At 60.2% G+C, this 22195-nt stretch overlaps 2 protein-coding genes across 2 annotated transcripts in view; one reads left to right on the top strand and one right to left on the bottom strand.

Moving 5' to 3' along the window:
* TMPRSS6 (transmembrane serine protease 6) overlaps positions 1 to 12188 on the top strand; it is a gene marked incomplete at both ends in the record, with an annotated part of 30356 nt that extends 18168 nt beyond the window's left edge. The window contains 9 exons of the mRNA XM_080704791.1: positions 4326 to 4471; positions 4683 to 4781; positions 5530 to 5643; positions 7651 to 7767; positions 8028 to 8196; positions 9324 to 9595; positions 9683 to 9819; positions 10237 to 10383; positions 11916 to 12188. Coding sequence (XP_080560917.1) covers positions 4326 to 4471; positions 4683 to 4781; positions 5530 to 5643; positions 7651 to 7767; positions 8028 to 8196; positions 9324 to 9595; positions 9683 to 9819; positions 10237 to 10383; positions 11916 to 12188 — 1474 coding nt within the window. The remainder of the gene's footprint in view (positions 1 to 4325; positions 4472 to 4682; positions 4782 to 5529; positions 5644 to 7650; positions 7768 to 8027; positions 8197 to 9323; positions 9596 to 9682; positions 9820 to 10236; positions 10384 to 11915) is intronic.
* Positions 12189 to 12439: 251 nt separating this feature from the next.
* On the bottom strand, positions 12440 to 21229 carry KCTD17 (potassium channel tetramerization domain containing 17; the record flags this gene model as incomplete). The annotated part of the gene is given in 10 exon segments (XM_080704792.1): positions 12440 to 12509; positions 13321 to 13411; positions 13752 to 13823; positions 13986 to 14076; positions 15243 to 15368; positions 16561 to 16656; positions 17405 to 17496; positions 19940 to 20048; positions 21007 to 21138; positions 21140 to 21229. Coding segments are annotated over 10 exon segments (969 nt in total).
* Positions 21230 to 22195: the final 966 nt, after the last annotated feature.

Consider the following 22195-nt stretch of genomic DNA (forward strand, 5'->3'; position numbering starts at 1 on the left):
GTTCCACCAGCCAGCGCCTGCCTGCCTTCCTTCCTTCCTTTTTCCTTCCTTCCTTTCTTTCTTCCTTCCTTCCCTCCTTCTATTCTGGGAATTGAACCCAGGGGCATTCTACCTCTGAGTTACACCCCCAGCCTTTTAAATTATTTTTATTTTGAAACACATTCTCACTAAATTCTGAGGGTCTCACTAAATTGCTCAGATTAGCCTCAAACCTGTGATCCTCCTATCTCAGCCTCCAAGGACTGGGATTATAGGCATGTGCCACCAAGCTCAGTTTCTGGGGTTCTTCCTCCTCCTCCTCCTCCTCCTCCTCCTTCTCCTCCTCCTTCTTCTTCTTCTCATTATATTATGTGAATTTAGCAGCCAACTAAATTAAAAATGACTCAAGTCCATAACTAAATTAAAAACAATTAGCAACACGATAGGTTGAACAGGCTGTCTTTAGGTGGCATGGCTCAGTGTGAGCTGCTGGACGGCAGTCCCTTGAATTCAGTCTGGCCCCACTAAAGAGAGGATGCCCACCCCCCTGTCCACCTCCAGAGCAAGCACCCAAGACTGCCTGGGCTAGACAGGTCCCGGGGTCCAGGTCGAGCCCCAGGGAAAGGCTGCACGAGCCCTTGGCCCTTGCCCAGCAGAGAGCAGGTCCCGTTGGTGGGGCTGGTGCCTCAGAGCCCTGCCCGAGGCTCGGGCAGCGGTGCAGCTTGGACTAGGAGGAGGTGCTCCACTTCCTCCAAGCCCTGGGCCCCCGGCTCCCCGCAACCTCCCCAGGGCAGCATGGGAACATGACTCAGTGGTCCCCAAATCTTATACTCCTTTATTTTTCTTTCTTTTTTGTGTGTATGTGTGTTACTGGGGATGGAACCCAAAGGCCTTCTACCTTCAGGCTATACCCCCAGACCAATTTTATATTTTATTTGGAAACAGGGTCTCACTAAGTTGCTGAGAGCCTAAATAGCTGAGGCTGGCTTCGAAGCTGTGCGATCCTCCTGTCTCAGCCTCCCAAGTGCTGTGATTACAAGCGTGCGCCACCACGCCTGGCCTCTTACACTTCTTTAGGATGCAGTTGACTCCTTATTTCCCCTGCCCAGCATTTCCGGGCCTCTAACTCCTCTGCTGAATTAAAGGGGCTCGGATCTGCACCAAAAACCAGTGTTCCCTTAGCCTGGAAAGAGCCAGACCAGCCAGACTTGCTCTTGGGCGCCCCCTTATGCTCATCAGGCACAATTGCGGCTGGGGTGATTTGGACGTAGGTTCTTAAAGTTTTCATCTTGGGACCTCTTTATTCTCTTTAATATTATGGAAGCTGGGCGTGGTGGCTCACGCTTGTAATTCCAGTACTTGGGAGGCGGGGACAGGAGAATTTCAGGTTCACGGCCAGCCTCAGGAAATAAGGGACGCCCTTCACAACTTAGTGAGAGACCCTGTTTCAAAATAAAAAGTAAACAGGGCTGGGGATGTAGCTCAGAGATAGGATGCCCCTGGGTTCAGTCCACAGTAACACACACACACACACACACACACACACACACACACACACACACACACACACACTATGGAGAGCTGGACCTGGTGGCACAAGACTGTAATCCCAGTAGTTGAGAGGCTGAGACAGGAGGATTGCAGTTCGAAGCCAGCCTTAGCAACTTAGTGAGACTCTCAGAAACTTAGTGAGACCTTGTTTCAACAAACAAACAACAATAATAAAAATAGGGCCAGGGGTGTAGCTCAGAGGTAGAATGCCTCTGGGTTCAATCCCAGTAAAACACACACACACAGTTAAGTTAAAAATAAAAAAAAATATTGTGAAGCACTCTAAAGAGATTTTGCTTCTATGGGTTATAGATCTCTACTGACAGCATTAGACACTAAACCTAAGAAAATGTAAAAATATTTAGTACAGCCATCCCCTCTTCTCCACACTTTCAGACAGCCATGGTCCGCTGTAATCTGAACACACGGAGTGGAAAATTCCAGAAGTGATTCACGAGCTTGAAATAACTTTATTATAGCATATCGCCATAACGCCTCTCTTTTACTAGTTGCCGTTCATCTCCTACGGTGCCCAGTTTGCAAGTTCCCTTTATCATCGATAGATGTGTAGGGGGAGACAAAAGACACCCGGGGTGTGGCGTTGCCAATGACATTAGGAGCCCTGGGACTCTCGGGCTGCGGACCCTGTGGTGAGGGGGACGGCTGCAATCCATTTGTTAATAAGAAGCCTATTAAGTGTTAACATAAATCACACCTTATAAAAATGAAAGACCTAAGTATCATCATCTTACATGCTTTTGCAACTCTTTTAACCACTGGCTCCTCATATCTGCTTCTGAGTCCAATAGATAACCATACCACGATGGTGCACCAGTAAAGCACAAAAAAGAAAAAAAACAGACATCGCAGTGTATGGAAAATTCCATGATTTCGCTGTGAGAGAAAGGGGGTGGAAGAAGCAGACGATGTCTAAGTATTAGTCTGAGATGAGTTTTGGACCTCAGGGACCCCAGGGTGCACTTTAGAAGCTTCTAGCAGGTGTAATATTAAGAACAAGGGCACTGAGGCCAGAGACAGACCTTCTGGTGCACTTTAGAAGCTTCTAGCAGGTGTAATATTAAGAACAAGGGCACTGAGGCCAGAGACAGACCTTCTGGGAAGCTGGAATCTAGGCCCCTGGTAGAGGAGCAAGGGGCTTGGTCCCCAGAACTCCTGGTGCAGTAGACGCTGGGGTGCCCACCCCGAGTGGGGTGGCAGTACCTCTCCCTGTTAGAACAGAGCATCTTCCAGATGGGTAGCAGGGCATCCTGGACTGCAGGTGGACCCTCCTGGGCATGGCGAGGATACAGAAGTGCCCAGGCAGGCCATGTGGGATGGGGAGCCCAGCTGCTGGCACCCCACACCCAGCACGAGGGGAACCACCTGTCGAGGCTGGAGCTGGGGGCCGGTCAAAATCTTCCGTCTCTATGGACACATGGCAGCCATTGGCCAGGCCCAAGGTCCACAAAAATAACTTTCCTTACAAAATAAGGAAGGAGAATGAGAAGGAGCCTGACTTGCTGAAATTTCACAGCCCATTCTAGTGGCAGGTACTAGAATCTAGACTAGCTCTAGAACCTAGTATATCTAGTCCAAAATCTAACTTTTTATTTTATTTATTTATTTACTTATTTAGCGAGTCTGGGGATGGAACCCAGGGGCATTTGACCTCTAAGCTACACCCCTTGCCCTATTTTTTATTCTTATTTTGAAACCAGGTCTCACTGAGTCACAGAGGGCCTCACTAAGTCGCCGAGGCTGTCCGCGACCCGTGATCCTCCCGTCTCAGTCTCCCGAATGCTGAGATTACAAGCGTGTGCCACCACGCCCGGCTCTAACTTTTTTTTTTAAACTACTTTTATTGGCGCATTATAGTCTCACATCATAATATAAATCGTAGTGATAGCGACATCCATGCACGCCGCGCTTGGTGGGCCTTTCCTGGGCTCCCTCCCCATCCCTCACCCACTCCCCATACAGGGTATTGAGATCGACATTGGTGTTCTCACTTGTGTACGTAATATCAATGGACGTGACTCCTTCACTGACTCTCCCTCTCCCACTCCTCCTTGGCTCCAAGGGACTCTCTCCTCCATTACCTGAAGCTCCCTGCTCTCCCAATTACTCCCTAGCTTCCAGGTATGAGAAAACATACGCCTCTTCCCTGTCTGTGATGGCTGATCTCACGTACCATAACATTCTCAGGGTCCATCCATTTTCCTATAAATGACATAATTTTTTTTTTTTTTTGCGGGTCTGGGGATGGAACCCAGGGGTATTTGACCTCTGAGCTACACTCCCTGCCCTATTTTTTTATTCTTTATTTGGAAACAGGGTCTCACTGAGTTGCAGAAGGCCTCACTAAGTAGCTGAGGCTGTCCGTGAACTGCGATCCTCCGGTCTCAGCCTCCCGAATGCTGGGATTACAAGCGTGCGCCACCACACCCGGCTAAATGACATATTTTTGTTCTTCTTTATTGCTGAGTCGAATTCCACCGTGTATATATCCCACTTCTGTAATCCATTTGGCTCTTGTAGTGGTATAGCTGGATAGAATCTAGACTTTTAATTTTATCCTACAGGCAATGGGGAGCCATTGAGTGTATTTGAGCAGGGCAGTGACATAGCCAGGCTGCTTTCTAGAGGAGGACTCTGAGGGTAAGCAGTCACCCAAAGGGGAAACCAAGGTAGAGGAAGTGGGCGGGGCACGGCCCCCATGTCTGCCAGCTGCCCTGCCTGCGCACAGGGCCCCGGGCTGCTCCGGGCGCCCCTGAGTTGCCTCTGGTCGCCCCCAGGCTGTGTGGCTTGCGCACCCTGCAGCCCTACGCAGAGAGGATCCCCGTGGTGACCACGGCCGGCATCACCATCAACTTCACCTCCCAGATCTCCCTCACGGGGCCGGGCGTGCAGGTTCACTACAGCCTGTACAACCAGTCGGACCGTGAGTATAGCCGTCAGGACCGCCTCTCTCCACCCCCGCGCTCGTGCGTGCACGTGTGTGTGGTGCGCCTCTCCCTGAGTGTATGTATCCTCATGGACGGCGTCCATGCGTGCCCGGACGCAGGGGTTTGTGTGCGCATCTGAGCGTGTGTCCAGGCCCACATGTGTGCTAATGGCGCTTTCCTGCTTCCATGGCCTCCTGTGGGTCCCAGCCTGCCCTGGGGAGTTCCTCTGCTCTGTTAATGGACTCTGCGTGCCCGCCTGTGACGGAATCAAGGACTGCCCCAACGGCCTGGATGAGAGGAACTGTGGTAAGCAGCCTCCTGCCTTCCCTGTGGAGCTGAGCGCAGCCCCCACCCCTGCCAGTGTGTGTGCGCACGCAGGGCATGCACAGAGCTAGAAAGCGACCTCCCCAGGAACCTATGGGGCAGTGGCAGGGACAGATTAGGACTTAGGTTTCCTCTCCTCCCTGCCTACCCCTCAGCTGTCTGCCCTAGCCAATCTCCCAAGGAGCAGCAGAGGATGAGAGAACTGTCAAGGGAGAATCCTCTGTCTCTCTCCCTCCCTCGAATGGGGCCCTTGTCCTACTCCGTGGGCTCTGTCAACTCTCAGTGCCCAGCTCTTGGACACAGGGCTCAGGGTCCTGGTTCCCCTGAGCCAGGTGTTCTTGGGATAACACACTGCCCCTGAATCCTGGCTTTTGGATGCTGGAGCCGCTGCCCAGGCAGACAGTGCCCCCTCCCGCGCCCACCAGCGATTTCCCTGTGTGGGGCGAGGCAGGAGGGGAGGGAACAATAGATCTTTGCCTTTGGAGACTGAACATCTGGGGTCAAGTTCTAGCCCAGCCCGGTCTCTTGACAAGTCACATCATCCCTGTGTCTGCCATTGAGATGGGGTGCCTCGCAGGGCCGCTGTGGACTCTGGTGTATCATAGCTGAGAAATAGTTGTGATTTTTCTTAGGATTTGTGTGCAATACCATACACATTCTACAGGCGCCACCGCAGCGTCCCAGCCTGGTCCTCTGGCTTCCGCCACCTCACCCTCTTTGTATCCCCCAGTGTGCAGAGCCACGTTCCAGTGCCAAGAGGACAGCACATGCATCCCACTGTCCCGAGTGTGTGACCGGCAGCCCGACTGCCTCAACAGCAGCGATGAGGAGCAGTGCCAAGAAGGTAGGGGAGCGGGGCCAGCCCTTCCTCCAGCAGAGGGTCCTGCCCTCTCGTCCAAATACCCACCAGTCCTCTGTGCCTTTGCCAATGTGACCATCCGTCTGTCCATTCATTCTTCCATCCATCCATCTTCTGGTTTCCTGAATCCCCTGTCAATTGATTCATATAATATCTAACCATTTACTGCTTTGCCCAACAACCTGTCTGGAAGTCTGTTGTTCTGTCTATCCAGCCAGACCCTAGTCATCCATTCACCCACCCATCATCCACCCATTCATCTGTTCATCCATCCATCCACCCACCCATTGATTCATCTACCCACCCAATCATCCATCCATCCACCCACACACCCACCCACCCACCCACCCACCCATCGATTCATCTACCCACTCAATCATCTATCTATCCATCTATCCATCCACCCACCCACCTACCCATTGATTCATCTACCCACCCAATCATCCATCCATCCATCCATCCATCCACCCACCCATCGATTCATCTACTCACTCAATCATCCATCCATCCATCCATCCATCCATCCACCCACAAATCCATCGATTCATCTACCCACCAAATCATCTATCCATCCACCCATTCATTTATCCATCTATCCATCCATCCATCCACCCACCCACCCACCCACCCAATCATCAATCCATCCATTCAATAATTCATCCATCCATCCATCCATCCATCCATCCATCCATCCATCCATCCATCCACCCACCCACCCATTGATTCAGTCTACCCACCTAATCATCTATCCATCCATCCATCCATCCATCCATCCATCCATCCATCCATCCATCTATCCACCCACCCATCCATCGATTCATCTACCCACCCAATCATCTATCCATCCACCTGTCCATCCATCTACCCACCCATCGATTCATCTACACACCCATTCATCCATCCATCCACCCACCCACCCATTGATTCATTTACCCACCCAATCATCCATCCATCCATCCACCCACCCACCCATCGATTCATCTACCCACCCAATCATCTATCCATCTACCCATTCATCTATCCATCTATCCATCCATCCATCCACCCACCCACCCATCTATCAACCCACCCACCCGCCCAATCATCCATCCATCTATCCATCCAATAATCTATCCATCCACCCACTCAATCATCCATCTACCCACTGATCTCCCTAGCCAGCTGTGTGTCCACTGGTCCTCACATCCACTCATTTGTTCCTCCTTCTGTTTGTCAGTCTCCCCAATGGACCATCAGTCTACCCATTTGTTGGCCAGAGTCCTGCCTAGTCTTCTGTGTCTGTAGTTTTATTTTATCTATGCATGCATCCATTCATGCAGATGACCAATCAACACTACCCACTACTCAGTGACAGGGTGGGGAGGAAATAGGAATAAAGTTCACCAGAGAGGGTCCCTGCCTCCAAGGGTTACTTAACAAGAGGGAGTGGCGGTGACTGCTCTGACCCGAAGCTTTCTGGACATCATGTCCAACAACGTGGAAGCTGGGGGGCATGGAAGGCCTCCTAGAGGAGGCAGGCTTTCAGCTGGACCTTGATGAGAGTGGGAACTTAAATAGATGGGAGGGAGGGAGGGAGACCAGGTGCCCACCGGGTGGGCAAGCCACAGGTTCTGTAGGGTGAGGAGCAGTGAGGAGTGGGTGGGTGGCCCAGTAGGCCTGCGTGTTGGAGGGCAGCCCTCCTGTGTTGGGGGGCCCAGCCCTAGTCTGAAAGTGGAGGCACAGTTCTCCCCTCGTGGTACCACCTGCAGTCAGGAGCTCCAGTCTGAGGGAGGAGACACAGGCTTGCTCTCAGCAGACAAGCCAGAGTGTGTGGCAGGTGGGGGACCTGGCCTGCTTTGGGGACACCCTAAAGGAGACTCGGGGGACCCCTTAGCGTGACCAGGAGGCCCCTCCCTAGTCTCCTGACCTCTCCTGTCCCCATCTTTTCTGGGCCTCACTTTGGAAGGCTCCCTTGGGGCCTCAGGACCCACCTGCTGTGGCCCCCTACCCCAGGTGTGCCTTGCGGGACCTTCACCTTCCAGTGTGAGGACCGCAGCTGTGTGAGGAAGCCTAACCCTCAGTGTGACGGGCGGCCGGACTGTGGGGATGGCTCTGACGAGCGCCACTGTGGTGAGCGGGCTGTGGGGGACGGGCAGGGCGGCTCGTGTCCCACCGGAGGGGGATCTCATCCATCGTGTGTGTGTGTGTGTGTGTGTGTGTGTGTGTGTGAGTGTGTGTGTGTGTGTGTGTGTCTGGCCTCTGCCACCTCTTCTGACTCCTTCTCTCCCCCTCTCCGTCTCTTCCCCGGCCCCCTCGCCCTCCCTGGGCCTCATTCTCATGAGCCTCTCTTCTGGCCTCCTTTGTCCGTCCCTGGTCCCCTCCCTCTACAGACTGTGGCCTCCAGGGCCCCTCCAGCCGCATAGTGGGCGGGGCCGCATCCTCTGGGGGCGAGTGGCCCTGGCAGGCCAGCCTCCAGGTTCGGGGCCGACATATCTGTGGGGGGGCCCTCATCGCTGACCGCTGGGTGATAACAGCTGCCCACTGCTTCCAGGAGGACAGGTAAGGGGCGGCTGGGGGCCGAAACAGTAAGAGATGTGCACCCATCTCTCACTTACGGTGGAGGGGGGACAAGTGTGTGTGAGCTCCCTGCAGGTGGGAGGGGAGGGGAAGGCCCCCACTGGCTGCTGGCTGCTTCAGGAACATGAACATGCGTGTGTCGCCCAGCCCCTCTGTGCCCAGCAGGCCGCCCAGCCCCTCTGCACTCTCCTTTGGTTTCCAGCCTTAGGTCAGGTTCTTGACTCATTTACTCAGCAGTACTTGTGCTCCTACTCTGTGGACACATGGCTGGATGCAGGGGACACGGCAGAGAACACACCACCCTAGCTGTAGGCCACGGCACCCCCCACTGCAGTCTGAGCTGTGATTGGGGGTGGGAAGGGCCAGGGACCCCAGGGGACGACTCCAGCCCCAGGCCCTCTTTCCCAGCTGCTTGGCAGGCTGAACCCCCTGTCCCAGCCAGATCTGGGCTCCAGATCCCACAGGCCCCTCTGTGCAGAGTCCAGCCCCTTTCATGTCCCCTGCCAGGGTACTAGGATGCCGTCTCTGGTGCACTCTGACCACTGGCTCTCTAACCCCCTCCCGGGCTCCCCACTGCCTCCAGGTGAAGATGGCCAGCAAGGCAGCTGGGCTGATGTCCAGAAATCAACCCCGGCCACACCTGCTGACTCCAGTGGCCTCTCATCTATAAAGTGGACACACACACACACACACACACACACACACACACACACACACACAGAAATATTTTCCCATCTCATCTATTAAGTGGACACACACACACACACACACACACACACACACACACACAGAAATACTTTCCCATACCCAACACTGTGCTCTTTTTTTTTTTTTACATACATGGGCTTGTTGAATTCTCACAAGGACATGAGTTGAAAATGCTATTCCCATTTCACAGATGAAGAGACTGAGTCCTAGAAAGGCACGCACTTATTTAGGGAAGGAAGACGCTGGGGTTGGAGCCTGGGGGGCCACTCAGCCCCATACACCAGAGGCACCTGAGAGAGGACGGGGAGGTGGGCGTGGAGGACACTTCTGGGCAGGGAAGTGACGGCCATAGGTCCCTGTAGAGAGGCAGCCTCTGAGTGCCACTCTCCCACCGCCCCAAGCATGGCCTCCCCGGCGCTGTGGACCGTGTTCCTGGGCAAGGTGTGGCAGAGCGTGCGCTGGCCCGGCGAGGTGTCCTTCAAGGTGAACCGCGTGTTCCTGCATCCGTACCACGAGGAGGACACCCACGACTACGACGTGGCCCTGCTGCAGCTCGACCACCCGGTGGTGCGCTCGGCCGCCGTGCGCCCCGTCTGCCTCCCTGCGCGCTCCCACTTCTTCGAGCCCGGCCTGCGCTGCTGGATCACGGGCTGGGGCGCCCAGCGTGAGGGTGGTGAGCAGAGCCGCAGTGGGCGGGCCCCCGAAGACAAGCGGGGCTTCCGGGCACCCCGGGTCTCACTGCTGTCCCCGCCCCGCGCAGGCCCCACCAGCAACGTGTTGCAGAAGGTGGATGTGCAGCTAGTCCCCCAGGACCTGTGCAGTGAAGCTTACCACTACCAGGTGACGCCGCGCATGCTGTGTGCAGGCTACCGCAAGGGCAAGAAGGACGCCTGCCAGGTGACTCCTGGGCAGGGGCAAGTGGTGGGCACAGGTGGTGCTCACGTCTGCCCAGGCCTGGCCTTCCACACTGTCCCACTTCTCCAGGGGTCAGAGAGGCTGCAGAGGGCACAGCAGAAGAGCGGGTGGGAGCCTTGGGCACAAACCCTGTTCTCCTTGTCCACCGTCCACCCAAGGCACTGGGCCTGGGGTTGCACAGTAGAGAGGACTTAGGGGGCTGGGGTGGCGAGGGGGTGTGGGGACTGCTGGCGGCCAGGCAGGGATGGTCTGGGCTCCCCTCTAGTGGGTCTGGGGAAGCAGAGTTTCAAAGGAGATAGGACTTTCTTCCTGTCACCTAACAAATTCTCAGGGCCCCTCTCTTGGAAGGGCACCTCTTAGCCCTCCTGACACGGCCCTTCTCTCCTCTCGCCCTCTCAGGGTGACTCTGGAGGTCCTCTGGTTTGCAAGGAGCCCAGTGGCCGCTGGTTTCTGGCGGGGCTGGTCAGCTGGGGCCTGGGCTGCGGCCGGCCCAACTACTTTGGCGTCTACACTCGCATCACGGGTGTAATTGGCTGGATCCAGCAGGTGCTGAGCTGAGGAGCTGTCCTGTGCCAAGCTGGGCCCACCTCCTGAACCGAGAGCGCCCAGGGCACCCTGGGCTAGGAGTCAAGTGTTGTGAGGGCCAGTGCCCCATGGAAGCAGGAGGTGGTATCCTGTCCTCCCAGCTGCCCCTGGCCTGGCCCGCAATGGCACCAGGAGGGGCAGGGTGCGGCGGTGGCTAGACTGGCCCCAAGGGCTAAGGCCCACCAGGCTGGCGTTCAGGACCTGCCCTTGACCTCCCAATCCTGTCCTCTCCCTCCCCCGCTGTGGGGGTTGGCGACGATGTTGCCAACATCAGGACACACCGCAATGGACGCAGGGCAGGCCCCAGCCTGGGGGAGGGGGGAGCCCAGGAGGGGAGCTCGGAGCCCTGGAGAGTACCAGGTGGCCCAAATGCTGCCAAGGCCGAAGGGCAGGACACCAGCCTGCCCACCCCTGGCCACCTGCCACTCAGAGGGGCCACTTCCTCTTCTGCTGCCTGTGAATAAACACCTGGTCAGAGGCCTGTGGCCGTGTCTCAGTGGGAACCCCACCAGCCCTGGCTGCAGGGGTACAGGGGTCCACCCAAGGGGCTGGAGGCCGTCGAGCTGGAGCCCTAGGGCGCTGCCCAGCCCTGGGGGAGCCCAGGAAGGCCAAGGCCTCTGGTCAGAGTGGAGGATGGGATGAACGGTGGGTTCACTTGGGGACACATAGGCTCAGAAAGGGCAGGCAGGGCAGCCTGGTGACTGGGGCTTGGGGGCTGGGAACCGGCTCCCCTCCAGCCGGACTACATTCCCTTTCATTCTGCATAAGACTCACGCACCCCTACTGTGTGCGGGTTTGTGACCCACTTGACTCTGAGCCCTGCAGCTGTAGGAGTGTGTGACTGAGAGGTCCAGGAAGCTGCCGGGGTGGCAAGGCAGGGAGGAGCAGGGCACGGTGGACACAGGGCCCCGCGCTGGCCAGGACAGAGGCCTCGGGGCAGGACTGGGCCTCAAACGGAGGGTGGAAAAAGAGCAAGCACCTGGGGTCACGGGTGCCCTGGGGCAGCAGTGATGAGGCCAAGAGGGGGCCGGGCCGCTCTTTGGGGGACACTGATCGGCACAGCGGGGTGCGGCTCAGCAGGATGAGAACTCAAGGAACTGACTGCACAGGAGAGGCCCAGGGAGGTGGGCGGGAGGCCAGGCCCGGGGGGCTTTCTGGGGTCGTAGCCATGCCCCTAACCCCCCCATACTGGGCCAGAGGCAAGTGGGCAAGGACCCTGGCCTTCCGGAAAAGCCCTGCTTTAGGTCGGCTTGAGTTTAGCCCCTGTCCCCAAAAGTGGCCCCAGAGAAAGAGCAGGAGGCAGCTGGCCGGGCTGTTCCTCAGGTTTTATTCCATGGCGGGTCAGGTCGGACGCAGCTGGGAGGCCAGGACCCGTCCCAGGTAGGCAGAGCGCAGGGGGCCCCTCGCTCAGCCCCAGCACACCCAGGCCCTGCCGTGGGCAGAGGAGGAGTGTCCCCTCCCCTGTTCAAGTCCCTGAGCCTGCCTCTGCTCAGCTGTCTCTACGCCCGGCCAGCAGGCAACGCAAGGGAGAGGAGGAGTGGGGACAGGGCACCGCCTGCCTCGTGCCGACCAGATCCACACCCTTCACCCAGCAACGCCTGCCCCTCTGCTGTAGAGAGCCCAGCTTGGAGGGCCCCACCCCGGGCACTCTGGAGGGCTTGGGGGACCCGGCCCCTCTGCACCTCACTACAACCCTGCAAGATGGTGGGCAGAAGGAGCTACCCCTGAGGATCCCCGAGGAAACTGAGCTCAAGGTGGTGATGTGACCGGGCCCACCATGCAGCAGGCGGCCCTGGGCAAGGGGACAGCAGGGCCTGGGAAGCTCGGCTGGACAGAGCCGCACTTGGGCCACGGGCAGGCAGCTCTGCCCAGGGCGCCCGGGGCCCGCCTCAGGCCTATCCAGGTCCCAGGGGGCCCCCGCCCCGGCCCCCGAAGGTGCAGGCAGAAGTGGCAGGGGGCAGGGTGCTTCTTCCTCCTGGGGCCCGGGGCCCACCCCATGGTACAAAAATAAAGGATTTCAGATCGGAACCCCAAGTCCCTGCAGGTGATCTGGGGCCTCACATCCAGGTGCCTCTGGCTTGTAATAGCTAGAAAATAAGAGGGGGAGGAGCAGGAGGACAGGAGGTGGGGGTCAGAAACCAGGGTGGGGCAGGGTGGTGAGGAGGGTGATGCCGGGGTCAGGGAAGACAGGGAGGGGAGGAAGGGGAGAGGGAGAGAGAAAGAGGCAGGTGAGTCACAGGCTGGCTCCTGGAGGAGGGAAAAGGCTGAGGCCCAGAGAAGGTGGAGTCAGAGCCGAGGAGTGGAGCAGGAAGGGCGCCCCTGCCAACCCACCGGGAAGCCCCACGCCCCATCTCTGGCACCTGGAGAGGCCAGACTCTGCCAAGACTCCGATGGAGTAGGGTAGGGCAGGAAGATGCAGGTCACCACTGTCCCAGGTAAAAGGAGTCACAGAAAATAACCGTGTCCCCATTTTGCAATCAACTGTGGCCCAGAGAGGGGCAGTGACTTGCTCAAGGCCACACAGAATGCAGGTAAGGCAGTGGGGCTCTTGGCCCCTGGCCAAGGCTTTTCTGCCACCCTCGGGTCCTTAGCCAGCTCTGCCCGACTCCTCTCTGGCCAAGGGGATCCACATATGGCCTGGACTCCCCCCACAAGAACAGAAGACTCCTTGCCATACTGGGTGACGCCAAGCACGGGGACTTGCTGGGCTGCGGCCAGGCCGCGGCCTTCGCTTTCTTCCCCGGCGCCTGGCTCTGAGGCTGAGTCCCCGGCACCTAACTCTGCTCTCAGAGCCTCACCCCAAGACAGAGCTGAGCAACAGGGCGGGTAGGGACAAGTCCAAGGACAAGAGACCCTCTTTGCTTCCGCCCCTCCCTCCAGCTCCGCCAAGCTACAAACCAGGGACGGCAGCTCTGGGGGCGGGCGAGGGGCCAGGGAGAAGCCCTCACTGCGAGCTCGGCCTCGGGCCTGAGAGGGCGCAGACGGGGACCTGCAAGGAGGAGACGTAAGCGCACCAAGGGCAGGCGGGCGCGGGGCCCAGCCTCAGAGGTGCCCGGCCAGGGCGGCGGGCACGGAGGGGCGGCTGTGCCCCTCCTCCCCAGGCTGGGGGGCAGGAGGTGCCAGGAGGGGCGCAGGAGGCGGCAGGCAGGATGTTCTGGGATGCAGGGCCAGGGCGTCTGGGTGGAGGGGGCGGGAGGCTGGGACCAGGGCTGCCCCAGGATGGAGGTGTGAGCAGGCAGAGAGAAAGCCCGGACAGGGGCAGAGAGGGAAGAGGCAGGGTGCAGATGAGATCCAGGAGGAGGAGGAGGTGGATGAAGATGAGGCAGGACCTCCAGCGGGAAGCGGAGGAGGAGGCGGTGGTGGGAGGGAGGAAAGGTTAGCGGGATCCTGAGATGACAGGGCTGCAAAGAGAAAGTGAGAGAAGGACGGTTATGCGGCAGGGCGCCAGGCACGCTCAGCTAGCCCTGTGGGCCCGCCCCCGCGGTCCTCTGCAGCTGGTCCAGCAGGGAGAGGGTGGGGAGGCGCCGGCTCTTAGCACGCATCCTCCTGGGGGCGGGCTGCACCTTTCTCCTGGGTGTCTGCCTCCACCTGCACCTGCACCTCCTCCACCTCCTCCTCCTGCTGCTGCTGCTCCTCCAGCTGCTCCTCCGCGCTCTGTGAACCAGCCGGCGGACCCAGGGAAGAAAGAGTGAGACGCTGACCAGGGGTCAGGGCTGCAGGCGCCGTCCCCACGGACCCCGGATCTCAGGGCAGAGGGCGCAGGCAGGAGGATGTGGGGGGTCATCTCCATGCCCCTCAGAAGCTCAGGGAGGGTCTGGAGAGGCTGGCAGAGGCTGTGGCTCTGCCCTGCAGGGGTGCTCAAGGATTGGCCTGGCCGCTGGCTGGAAGGGGACCGGGTGGGCAAGGCTGGGGTGTCTGCTAGGGATGCCTGGGAAGGCCTCACTCTGGAAGGACAGATGGAGAGCAGGAAGCCCAGGGTGGTTCAGGGCAAACACCACGCAGACCTGGGGTGCCAGCACCAGCATGTGGCATCCCAGGCCCAGGGTTCCGGCCCAGGGCAGCAGCAGCAAGCTCACGCTGTGCTCCTGAAGGCGGCAGCAGCCCCAGGTGCAGGTGCGGGTGGGGTGGGTAGGGGAGTCAGAGCAGGCAGGCAGGCAGGCAGGGTGGCAGGCAGGCAGGCAGAGTCCAGGGACAAGTCCCTGGAAAGAACAAGCTCTCTCCTTCCCTGGCTTTGCCTGCTCTGCCGGCTCCACCACAGGCCTGGGGGAGTCAGCCAGCCCTGGAGACAGGGGTCAGGACCCCTGCTCAGTGCCGCCAGTACCCTTGGGAGGCTCTTCCGGAGCCAGGATGGAAACCTGGGGCCCCGGGTGCCCCTCATGCCTGGCGAGGGCAGGCCTGCTGGACTTGGCTTCCTCATCCTGACCTGGGCTGCTGTGGACGCTCACCAACCCTCAGGAATGAACTGACCCCTTTGGTGCTCCCGGCGCCAGACAACAGAGAAACTACGTGGCCGTCCCTCCATTCCAGAGGGCACGGCAGGGCCAGGGCTTGTCCAGGACCACCTGGAGCATCACATGATGCCCAAGCCCCTAGCTCGGTGTGCTCGGCCTCAGCGTGGCCCGATCCAGTGGCATCGCGCCTACCCTGGCTGTGCCCTCGGGGGGTCCCATTTTGCCACTCCCCAGCCCGGGCCTGGGCAACTGGTGTGAACAGACATGACCATGGTGGGATGGGATGGATGCATGGACTGTGACCATGGGCCAGGGTGCATGGCGGGGGAAGGAGCAGCGAGCTTATGCTGGGGAGGCAGCCGGGCTCACCTTGGCTTTGCGGCTGGCCTCAGAGCTCGGGCCGTGCGGGGCGTTGTAGAGCTCCTTGGACACCACGCACAGGAACTCGGCCTGGTCCTCGCTGCCATAGTTGTAGGAGGAGCCGATGTTCACCAGCTGGAGTGGGAGAACAGAGGTGCAGGTTGGTGTAGGGAGAGCGCCTGGTGCTGGCACCCAAGGGGCTCGTTCCAGCCCTGCCCAGGCAGCTCCAGTCTCCAGAGATGTCTCCCTCCGGCCTGCGCCTCTCCTGGGACCTCACCCCTGGACGAGGGGGCAGTTGCACCTCCACCCCAATCTGGATTGCTAGAAGCGGAGGGAGGCCTATACTAGGCAGGCTGCCCCGTCTCCCAGCAGCCCCAGGGCTGGGTTGCAGGATGGGGCTGGCGTGGAGCCCTGTAGACTGTCTTAATGTCCTCTTCACTTCCAGAAGCACAGGCTGCCCACCCCTTAGTTCAGACGGCAAGTGACCAGAGGCCCCTGACCCCTGGCCCTCTTCCAAGACCAGAGAGCCTATGCAGCGGCCAAAGACTGTCTGAGAGGCTGCCTTGATTTGGGGTCCCGAGGGGAGCCGCAGCCACAGGGCCCTTCAGCTAACTAGCCCTTGCACCTTGCATATCCAGAGTTTTGTTTGGCTGTCAGGGACCCGGTCAGGGCCTGGCAGCAGGAAGGCCCAGAGGTGGCCCAGCCCTGCTCCTGGACAGGCCTCGTCCTTCCACACGGCCAGGCCACTGGGGGAGCCCGGCCTCCTTCCTCCTTCCTTTCCCACAAGCAAGAAGCACGTGGGTGGTGTGGATGAGGGGAAGGCCCTCTAGGGGCGACTCCGACCCTGGGCTCACCTACTGGCCTTGCTCTGCAAACCTGGGAAGTGGGCATTCCACACCATCCTGAGGGCAATGCTGCTTTTGATCAAAATCTCCACCCAAGGTGACCGCAGATGGCCCGTGGGAAGCCACTGCTGGGCTTCCAGAGCAGGCAGCACTGGGAATGGCGCAGGTCAGGGTCCCAGAAGTCCTCTCTGCCTGGGGAATTGTTGCATGGGGTGTGGGCCCAAGGTGGGCCCCATGCGCCTCAGTGGCTCTCCTCTCCTTGCCCCTTGGGGCCAGAGACTCGCCCACACCCTAGAGCAGCCCACCGCATGCCGCAGAGACCCCGTGGGTTAGCATGCCCAGTGGGACCCCTGCAGCTTTTCTGGATCTTGTGTAGCTTGGTTTAAGAAGACCCCATGTTGGGGCTATGGCAAGGATCCGGGCCTGGGCTGCAGGAAGGGAGAGGGGCCCGCTCCACCGGGAGACCCCTGTTCCCAGCCCACCTGCTCAAAGCGCCAGCCATCGGACATGGTGGACACCATCTGCGTGAGCTCCTCCTCCTGGCACTGAAGCACACGGTACACATGCTTGGGCGGCACCTGCAGGCGAGAGAGTCACATGGAGGGCACCCAGGGGCGTCAGGAGCCTCTGCACCCCCACCTGGATATGCCTAGAAAGAAGGTGGGAGAGGAAGGAGAGGAGGGGAGGGAGGGAGCCACACACTTACGACGTGCCAAGCATGTGAAACGCACGGCCCTTCCAAGACCTTTGTGTGTTAAGGGATTTTTCACTGAGGTTCAGAGAGGTTCGGCTACTTGCACAAGCTCACCCAGCTCAAAAGTGGCCGAGCCAGAGCGCGAGTGATACAAGAAGAAAGGCAGGGCCGGGGAGACAGGGGGCCCCCCTCCAGTGTCTGGGGCTGGGAGGTGGCGCCTCATCCCCTGCCTCCAGCCCCACAGCCCTGGAGGCAGGGGGAGAATCTCTGTCCACCTCCTCTCACAGCCTGATCAGAAATGCAAGCCCCAGCAGCTCATGCTGCGCCGCCAGGGGCTGGCCTGCCCCAGGAAAGACACCATTTACTACCCCCCGCCCCCGCACGCCCTCTGCACCAGCCCCCTCACCAGCCCCCGCCTGTCTCCTAGGGGAGGAAGGGATGGATGGGTGACTCCTAACATCTTTGTGTTCCACGAGAGATCAAGGTCAAGGTCAGCGTGAACTGTGACTGACTGGCCCACACGGTCACACAGCGAAAGCAGCCAGGCAGGGCAGCCTGTGGCCGACCAGCCCTCCCAGCCCTTCCTGCCTCCGTGCCCCTCCCCACCCCCGCCAGGGTGCCCTGCTCCCGACCTGAGTCACTGTGTAGTCCTTCTCCTCCATCCGGTCCTTGATGATGCGGATGAGTGGGCCGATGTTGTAGAACTCTGCTTCCTCCAGAACACCTGCCACAGACAGAGGCCATCACCCTGCCCCACTCCGCCCCCAATCTGCCGTGGGCCCAGGGGCCACGCAGGAGGGAAGGGCGCCTTCCTGGGATCCCATGCTCCCCACAGAAGGGGCCGAAAGGCTGCCACTGCGCCAGCACCCGTCTCCACTAAGCTGAGCGTGGTGACCCAGTGGCACCAGCTGGACCATGATCTGGGCTTCTCTGGAGCCCACAAGAGACAGAGGCTACTGGGCCCGAGTCCTAGGACCCCACCACCATGAGGAGGTCTAGGCTGGCCCTCAGTGTGCTCCCAGTGACCACGATCACCAAAGGCCCGCCCTGTGCTTGGGACGCAGCGGCCTTTATGGAGCTGAGTTCTCAGAGGTAGAGATGGGTATTTACAAGGGCTCCGTGAATAACTAGGGAAACTGAGGCTCTGAAAGAAAAGCAATGTATCTGAGGTCGTGAAGCCAGTGACTGCTGTGCAAACCCAAGCTCCTTTGATTTTCCTGCTATAAACGCACGTGCCTCTGTCTGCGCAGCCACCCCCCTGCGCAACCCCCCCCCCAGCCACCACACTTCACAGTTTGCAAAGCTCATCCCCATCCCGTAGATAATTTAATCTGAGAGATTGAGTCGCCCACCCAGTGAAGTTAAAGAACTCCCAGGTGTGGGGACGTCCCCAGGTTCCTGCAGGGCAGGGGGCCTTGTGGGCCTTTCCTTGACTGGCCCCTGGGCTTCCCGGGGACAGGGCCTATTATGGACTATGTGAATCTAGGTTGGAGTCTAATTGCAATGTGGTGGTCTCGGGAGTGGAGGCAGGCCCGTGGGGGGTGCAGAGGTCATGAATGATGCCCCAATGGGGTTCGCGCCCTTCTAAGAGGCCGGACAGCCTGCTGGCTCCATCTTAGCCACATGAGGATATGGGAAGAAGTTGGCCGTCTGCAGCCTTGACATGGACCCTCCCCAGAACCTGACCACGCCGGCACCCCGATCTCACAATTCCAGTCTCCCCAACTGAAAGAAATGAGCAGCTGTCGTTCGTAAGCCAGCCGGTCGCTGGTGCTTGGCATACAGCCTGAGTAGTGAGTCGTAAAGCGGGCCCTCTCCTCAGCTACCCTGCTCTCCCTGGTGCCCGTGTGGGCCTCATCAGAGGGGCAGGCAGTGTGAGCATCATCGCTGCCTGCGAGTCCCCCTCCCCCGGCCCCGGTACTGCAGATGACAGATGACAGGCATCTGACCCTGTGCCACGTTGCCTCAGGGCAGGCACCGGGCTCAGCAGGGCTGCATCAGCTCCTGCCTTCTCCAAAGCTCAGTGGGGTGGGAGCTGCTGTCACCCCACTTCACGGTTGGAGGCAAGGAGACACAGGAGTTAAATAAGGAGCCCAGAGTCACGTAGCTGGTAAATCTCCTCCCAGACACACAGGCCCCTTACGCAGGGCCCTAGCTCTATCTGCAGTCGCGGGGAATACCTGCGCTCTGTGAAAGCCACACCTGCAAACAGCTCTGGCCGTGGCCCAGCCGCAGTGCCACCCCCCTTCCCTGGGACCTGCTCCTGGGCCTGCCATGCCCCGCCTGTGTGCCTCCCTGGGGGCTCCGGGACAGCACAAGAGAGAACCCACAGGGAGGTCTGACGTTCAAGGGCTGCCCTTGGGTGCTGCCTGGCTCCCAGACTCTGTATGCCAAATGAGGGGAGGCCATAGCCCAGAGAAGGACCATGCGGGACACCGCAGGTGCTCGGGACTCCTGACACCTGCAGTCCCAACCCACGCCCTGCAGAATGCAGGTCACCCTCCCTCTTTGCCATAGACACTGGTGGAGCAATGACATGTCCACTGACCCAGAAATGTCACCTGTGTCCCCGGGAAAACACACCTGGTGCTGGGTAGAGTTGCCGCCCCCTCTGGAGCCACCTACGTGGCTGTTCTCCAGACACGGGTCCCCACTGTCTGGCTGTTGGGCCAGTGCGTGGGCACCTCTGCGGCCTTGCCACCCCTGCTGGGGAGAGGGCGCCCACTCCCCTGCCTCCACCCACAACCCCCCGGGCTGCCATTGTGAGGATAAGAGTCACCTGCTCCGCCCACCTGCTGACTGCAACCTGGAGATACTGGATCCTTTGGCCAAGAGAGGCCTGGCCCTCCCCACGCCCATCCCCGGCCCCCCTCGGGGCACCTGGGTGTGGCTGTCCACACCTGGCTTCCCGGGAGGCCAGGAAAAAGTACATGGCTGCTGGCGAAGGAGGCCTTGCTGGCCTTCCCTGGCCTGTGTGTGTGTCCCTGCCACCTCCTGCCTTCAGGCACATCAATCAGCTCAGCAGAGGGAACAAGCCCCGTCTGGGATGGAAGCAGGCAGACAACACAGGAGAGAGCAGACGTCCACCCTGGCTAGGATGAATGGCTCTGGGCTCTATGGAAGGCCACGGCTGGCCGCAGAGAGCAGGGACCCCAGGACCAACTCACCCTCCTCGGCCATGTCCTTGTCCAGGACCAGTTTGCCATGCCTCAGGAAGTTCAGGATGGGCCCAAAGTAGGTGGGGTCCCGGTCGATGAGGTAGGCCCCAGTCTCATCCTGCAGAGGAGGGCATAGGCACAGAGAGGGACCCGTGAGCCCCTGCCACCTCACACCTCTGCTCCCTGCAGTCCCCATGGAGGCGGCACGATGCATGGAGGGTCTGGGGTCAAGTGGTTCAAATCCTGCCTTTGCCTTTTGTGGACTGTGCAACCCAGGGCCAACAATTTGTCCCCTTGGGCCTCTTTCCTCTCCCCACATTGGGGGGGGGGGGCTGCGAGCAGGTCCCAGGGCACCTGGCCTGGCATGGGGCGCAGCACATGACCCTTCCTTGCAGAGGGTCCCTGAAGCCAGCTCTCCTGGCCGCAGGTCCTTAGCCTTTCAGGGGATGTTTTCAAGTTTCCAAAGAAGCCGCTGTCTCATCCGCACAACTCCAGAGAGAGAAGGGGGAGCCCTCAGGGTGAGGGGGCCTGCCCAAGGTCACAGCGTCGAGGGTCACAGGACAGGCGGGGTCAGGGAACCTCCGAAGTCAGACCAGCCCCTGGGGGTTTCAGAGCAGGGGGCTCTGAAATCCGAGCGGGGAGGGGGTCCCACCCAAGGTCATGCGGGGAGTTAGTGGAGCGGGTGGGAGCCGGGCAAAGGGGCTGGCTCGCTGGGCCAGAACTCCTCCAGGCTAAGCCCGGCGGGCACAGGAAATCCCCAGGACTCCACCCAGGTCCCCCTTGGCCACCCACACCCCGCAGCGCGGGGAGCAGCAGCCCGTCCCGGGTGCGGGCGCCGTGTTTGGGAGGCAGGGCCGGTCGCTCCGCACAGCCACAGCCGCCAGGCAGGAGCGTCCCCATCCCGGCTCCGGGGCCCGGCCGGCCTCGCCGTGGTCCGGTTGCCACGGCAATGGGCACCTCGCTCCGCCCCGGCTCGGCTTGCTCGCGCTCCCGCCGGTCCTGGCGGCCGCGGGTCCTGGGGAGGACGCCCCGGGAAGGCCGGGGCGGGACCCCAGCCCGCGCCCGCCGCCACTCACCCGGTCCGACTGCAGCTCTTCCCCCTGGCACAGGCGGCTCAGGAAGGACTTCTGCTCGCGGCACAGCGTCTGCCGGGTGGTCAGGAACACCGTGCCCCCCACGTTGAGCCGCACCCACTTGCCCCAGCCGCCCGCCGCCGCCGCCTCCGCGGGCTCCATCCTCATCGCCGGCCGGCGTCTGCGGCGGCTCGCGGGGCCCCGGGCTCCGCTCGGCGCGGGGCATGCCGGGAGCTGGAGTCCGCCCCGCCCGCGCCGGGAGCCGGGAGCCGGGAGCCGGGCCAGGCCGCCGCGGGGAGGGCGGCATCGCAGGCCACGCCCCCTCGCGCGTCCTCCCCCAAACCCCGCCGAAGAGCTGGAGTGGGAAGAAACTTCTCCCCCTGGACTTCTGGAACCTCCAGGTGTGAGTGTGTGTGCTGGGATGGGGCCCAGCCCCCACCCCGATGCCAAGCACCCCCGCCCAGGTCCAGGGGGTTCTGTTCAGCCCTGGGGGGGGGTGTCTTGGGGGCAGTATGGCGTGGACTTAGGGCCGGCTGGGCACCTGCCCTGTGACAGGTGCTCTCTGGACACGTCTGTATAATTTCTTTGTGCTCTCAGCCCCCGGCAAGGCTGGCAGGACTGCCCATTTTACAGAATTGAGGGGCCTGGGGACTCGCGGCGGGCTCCAGGGGTCCCTCCACTACTCACGTCCCTTTCCTGTGCCCCTGCCCTGGGTCTTCAGGGATGCTGGGAGGAGGAGTAGCGAGGACACAGGATCGACGTCAGGACTGAGCTGGCATCCTGAGTTGTCAGATGGGGTTGGAGAGGTCTCCATGTAGATGAAGAGGAGTCAGGCTGAGCACCCTGGCTCCTGGCTGGGACCATCTGCCGTGTCTCCGTGAAGTAGGAGAGACTGGTTTGGGGAGCACCAGGGTGCTGGGGAGGAAGTGTGGGCAGCCTGGGTTTGCAGCTCCTGTGGGACAGGGGACAAGTGTCCCTGGGGTAATGCTCAGAGAAGGCTGCTAAGAACAGGTGGGGGGTTCACCAGCCTTGGGGGTGGCCCTCCCCAAAGAGCATGAGAGAAATCTGGAGGGAGGGGAGCTAGGAGAGGCCTTGGGAGCCACAGAGGGGAGGGCAGGTCTTGTCAAGGAAGAGTCAAGTCTGGACGGGGAGGAGCCAGGCTATCCAGAAGCCATGGTGGGCCAACCTGGGT

This window comes from Muscardinus avellanarius (genome assembly GCF_963383645.1).
Source record: "Muscardinus avellanarius genome assembly, chromosome: 11".
In the NCBI taxonomy this organism is placed as follows: domain Eukaryota; kingdom Metazoa; phylum Chordata; class Mammalia; order Rodentia; family Gliridae; genus Muscardinus; species Muscardinus avellanarius.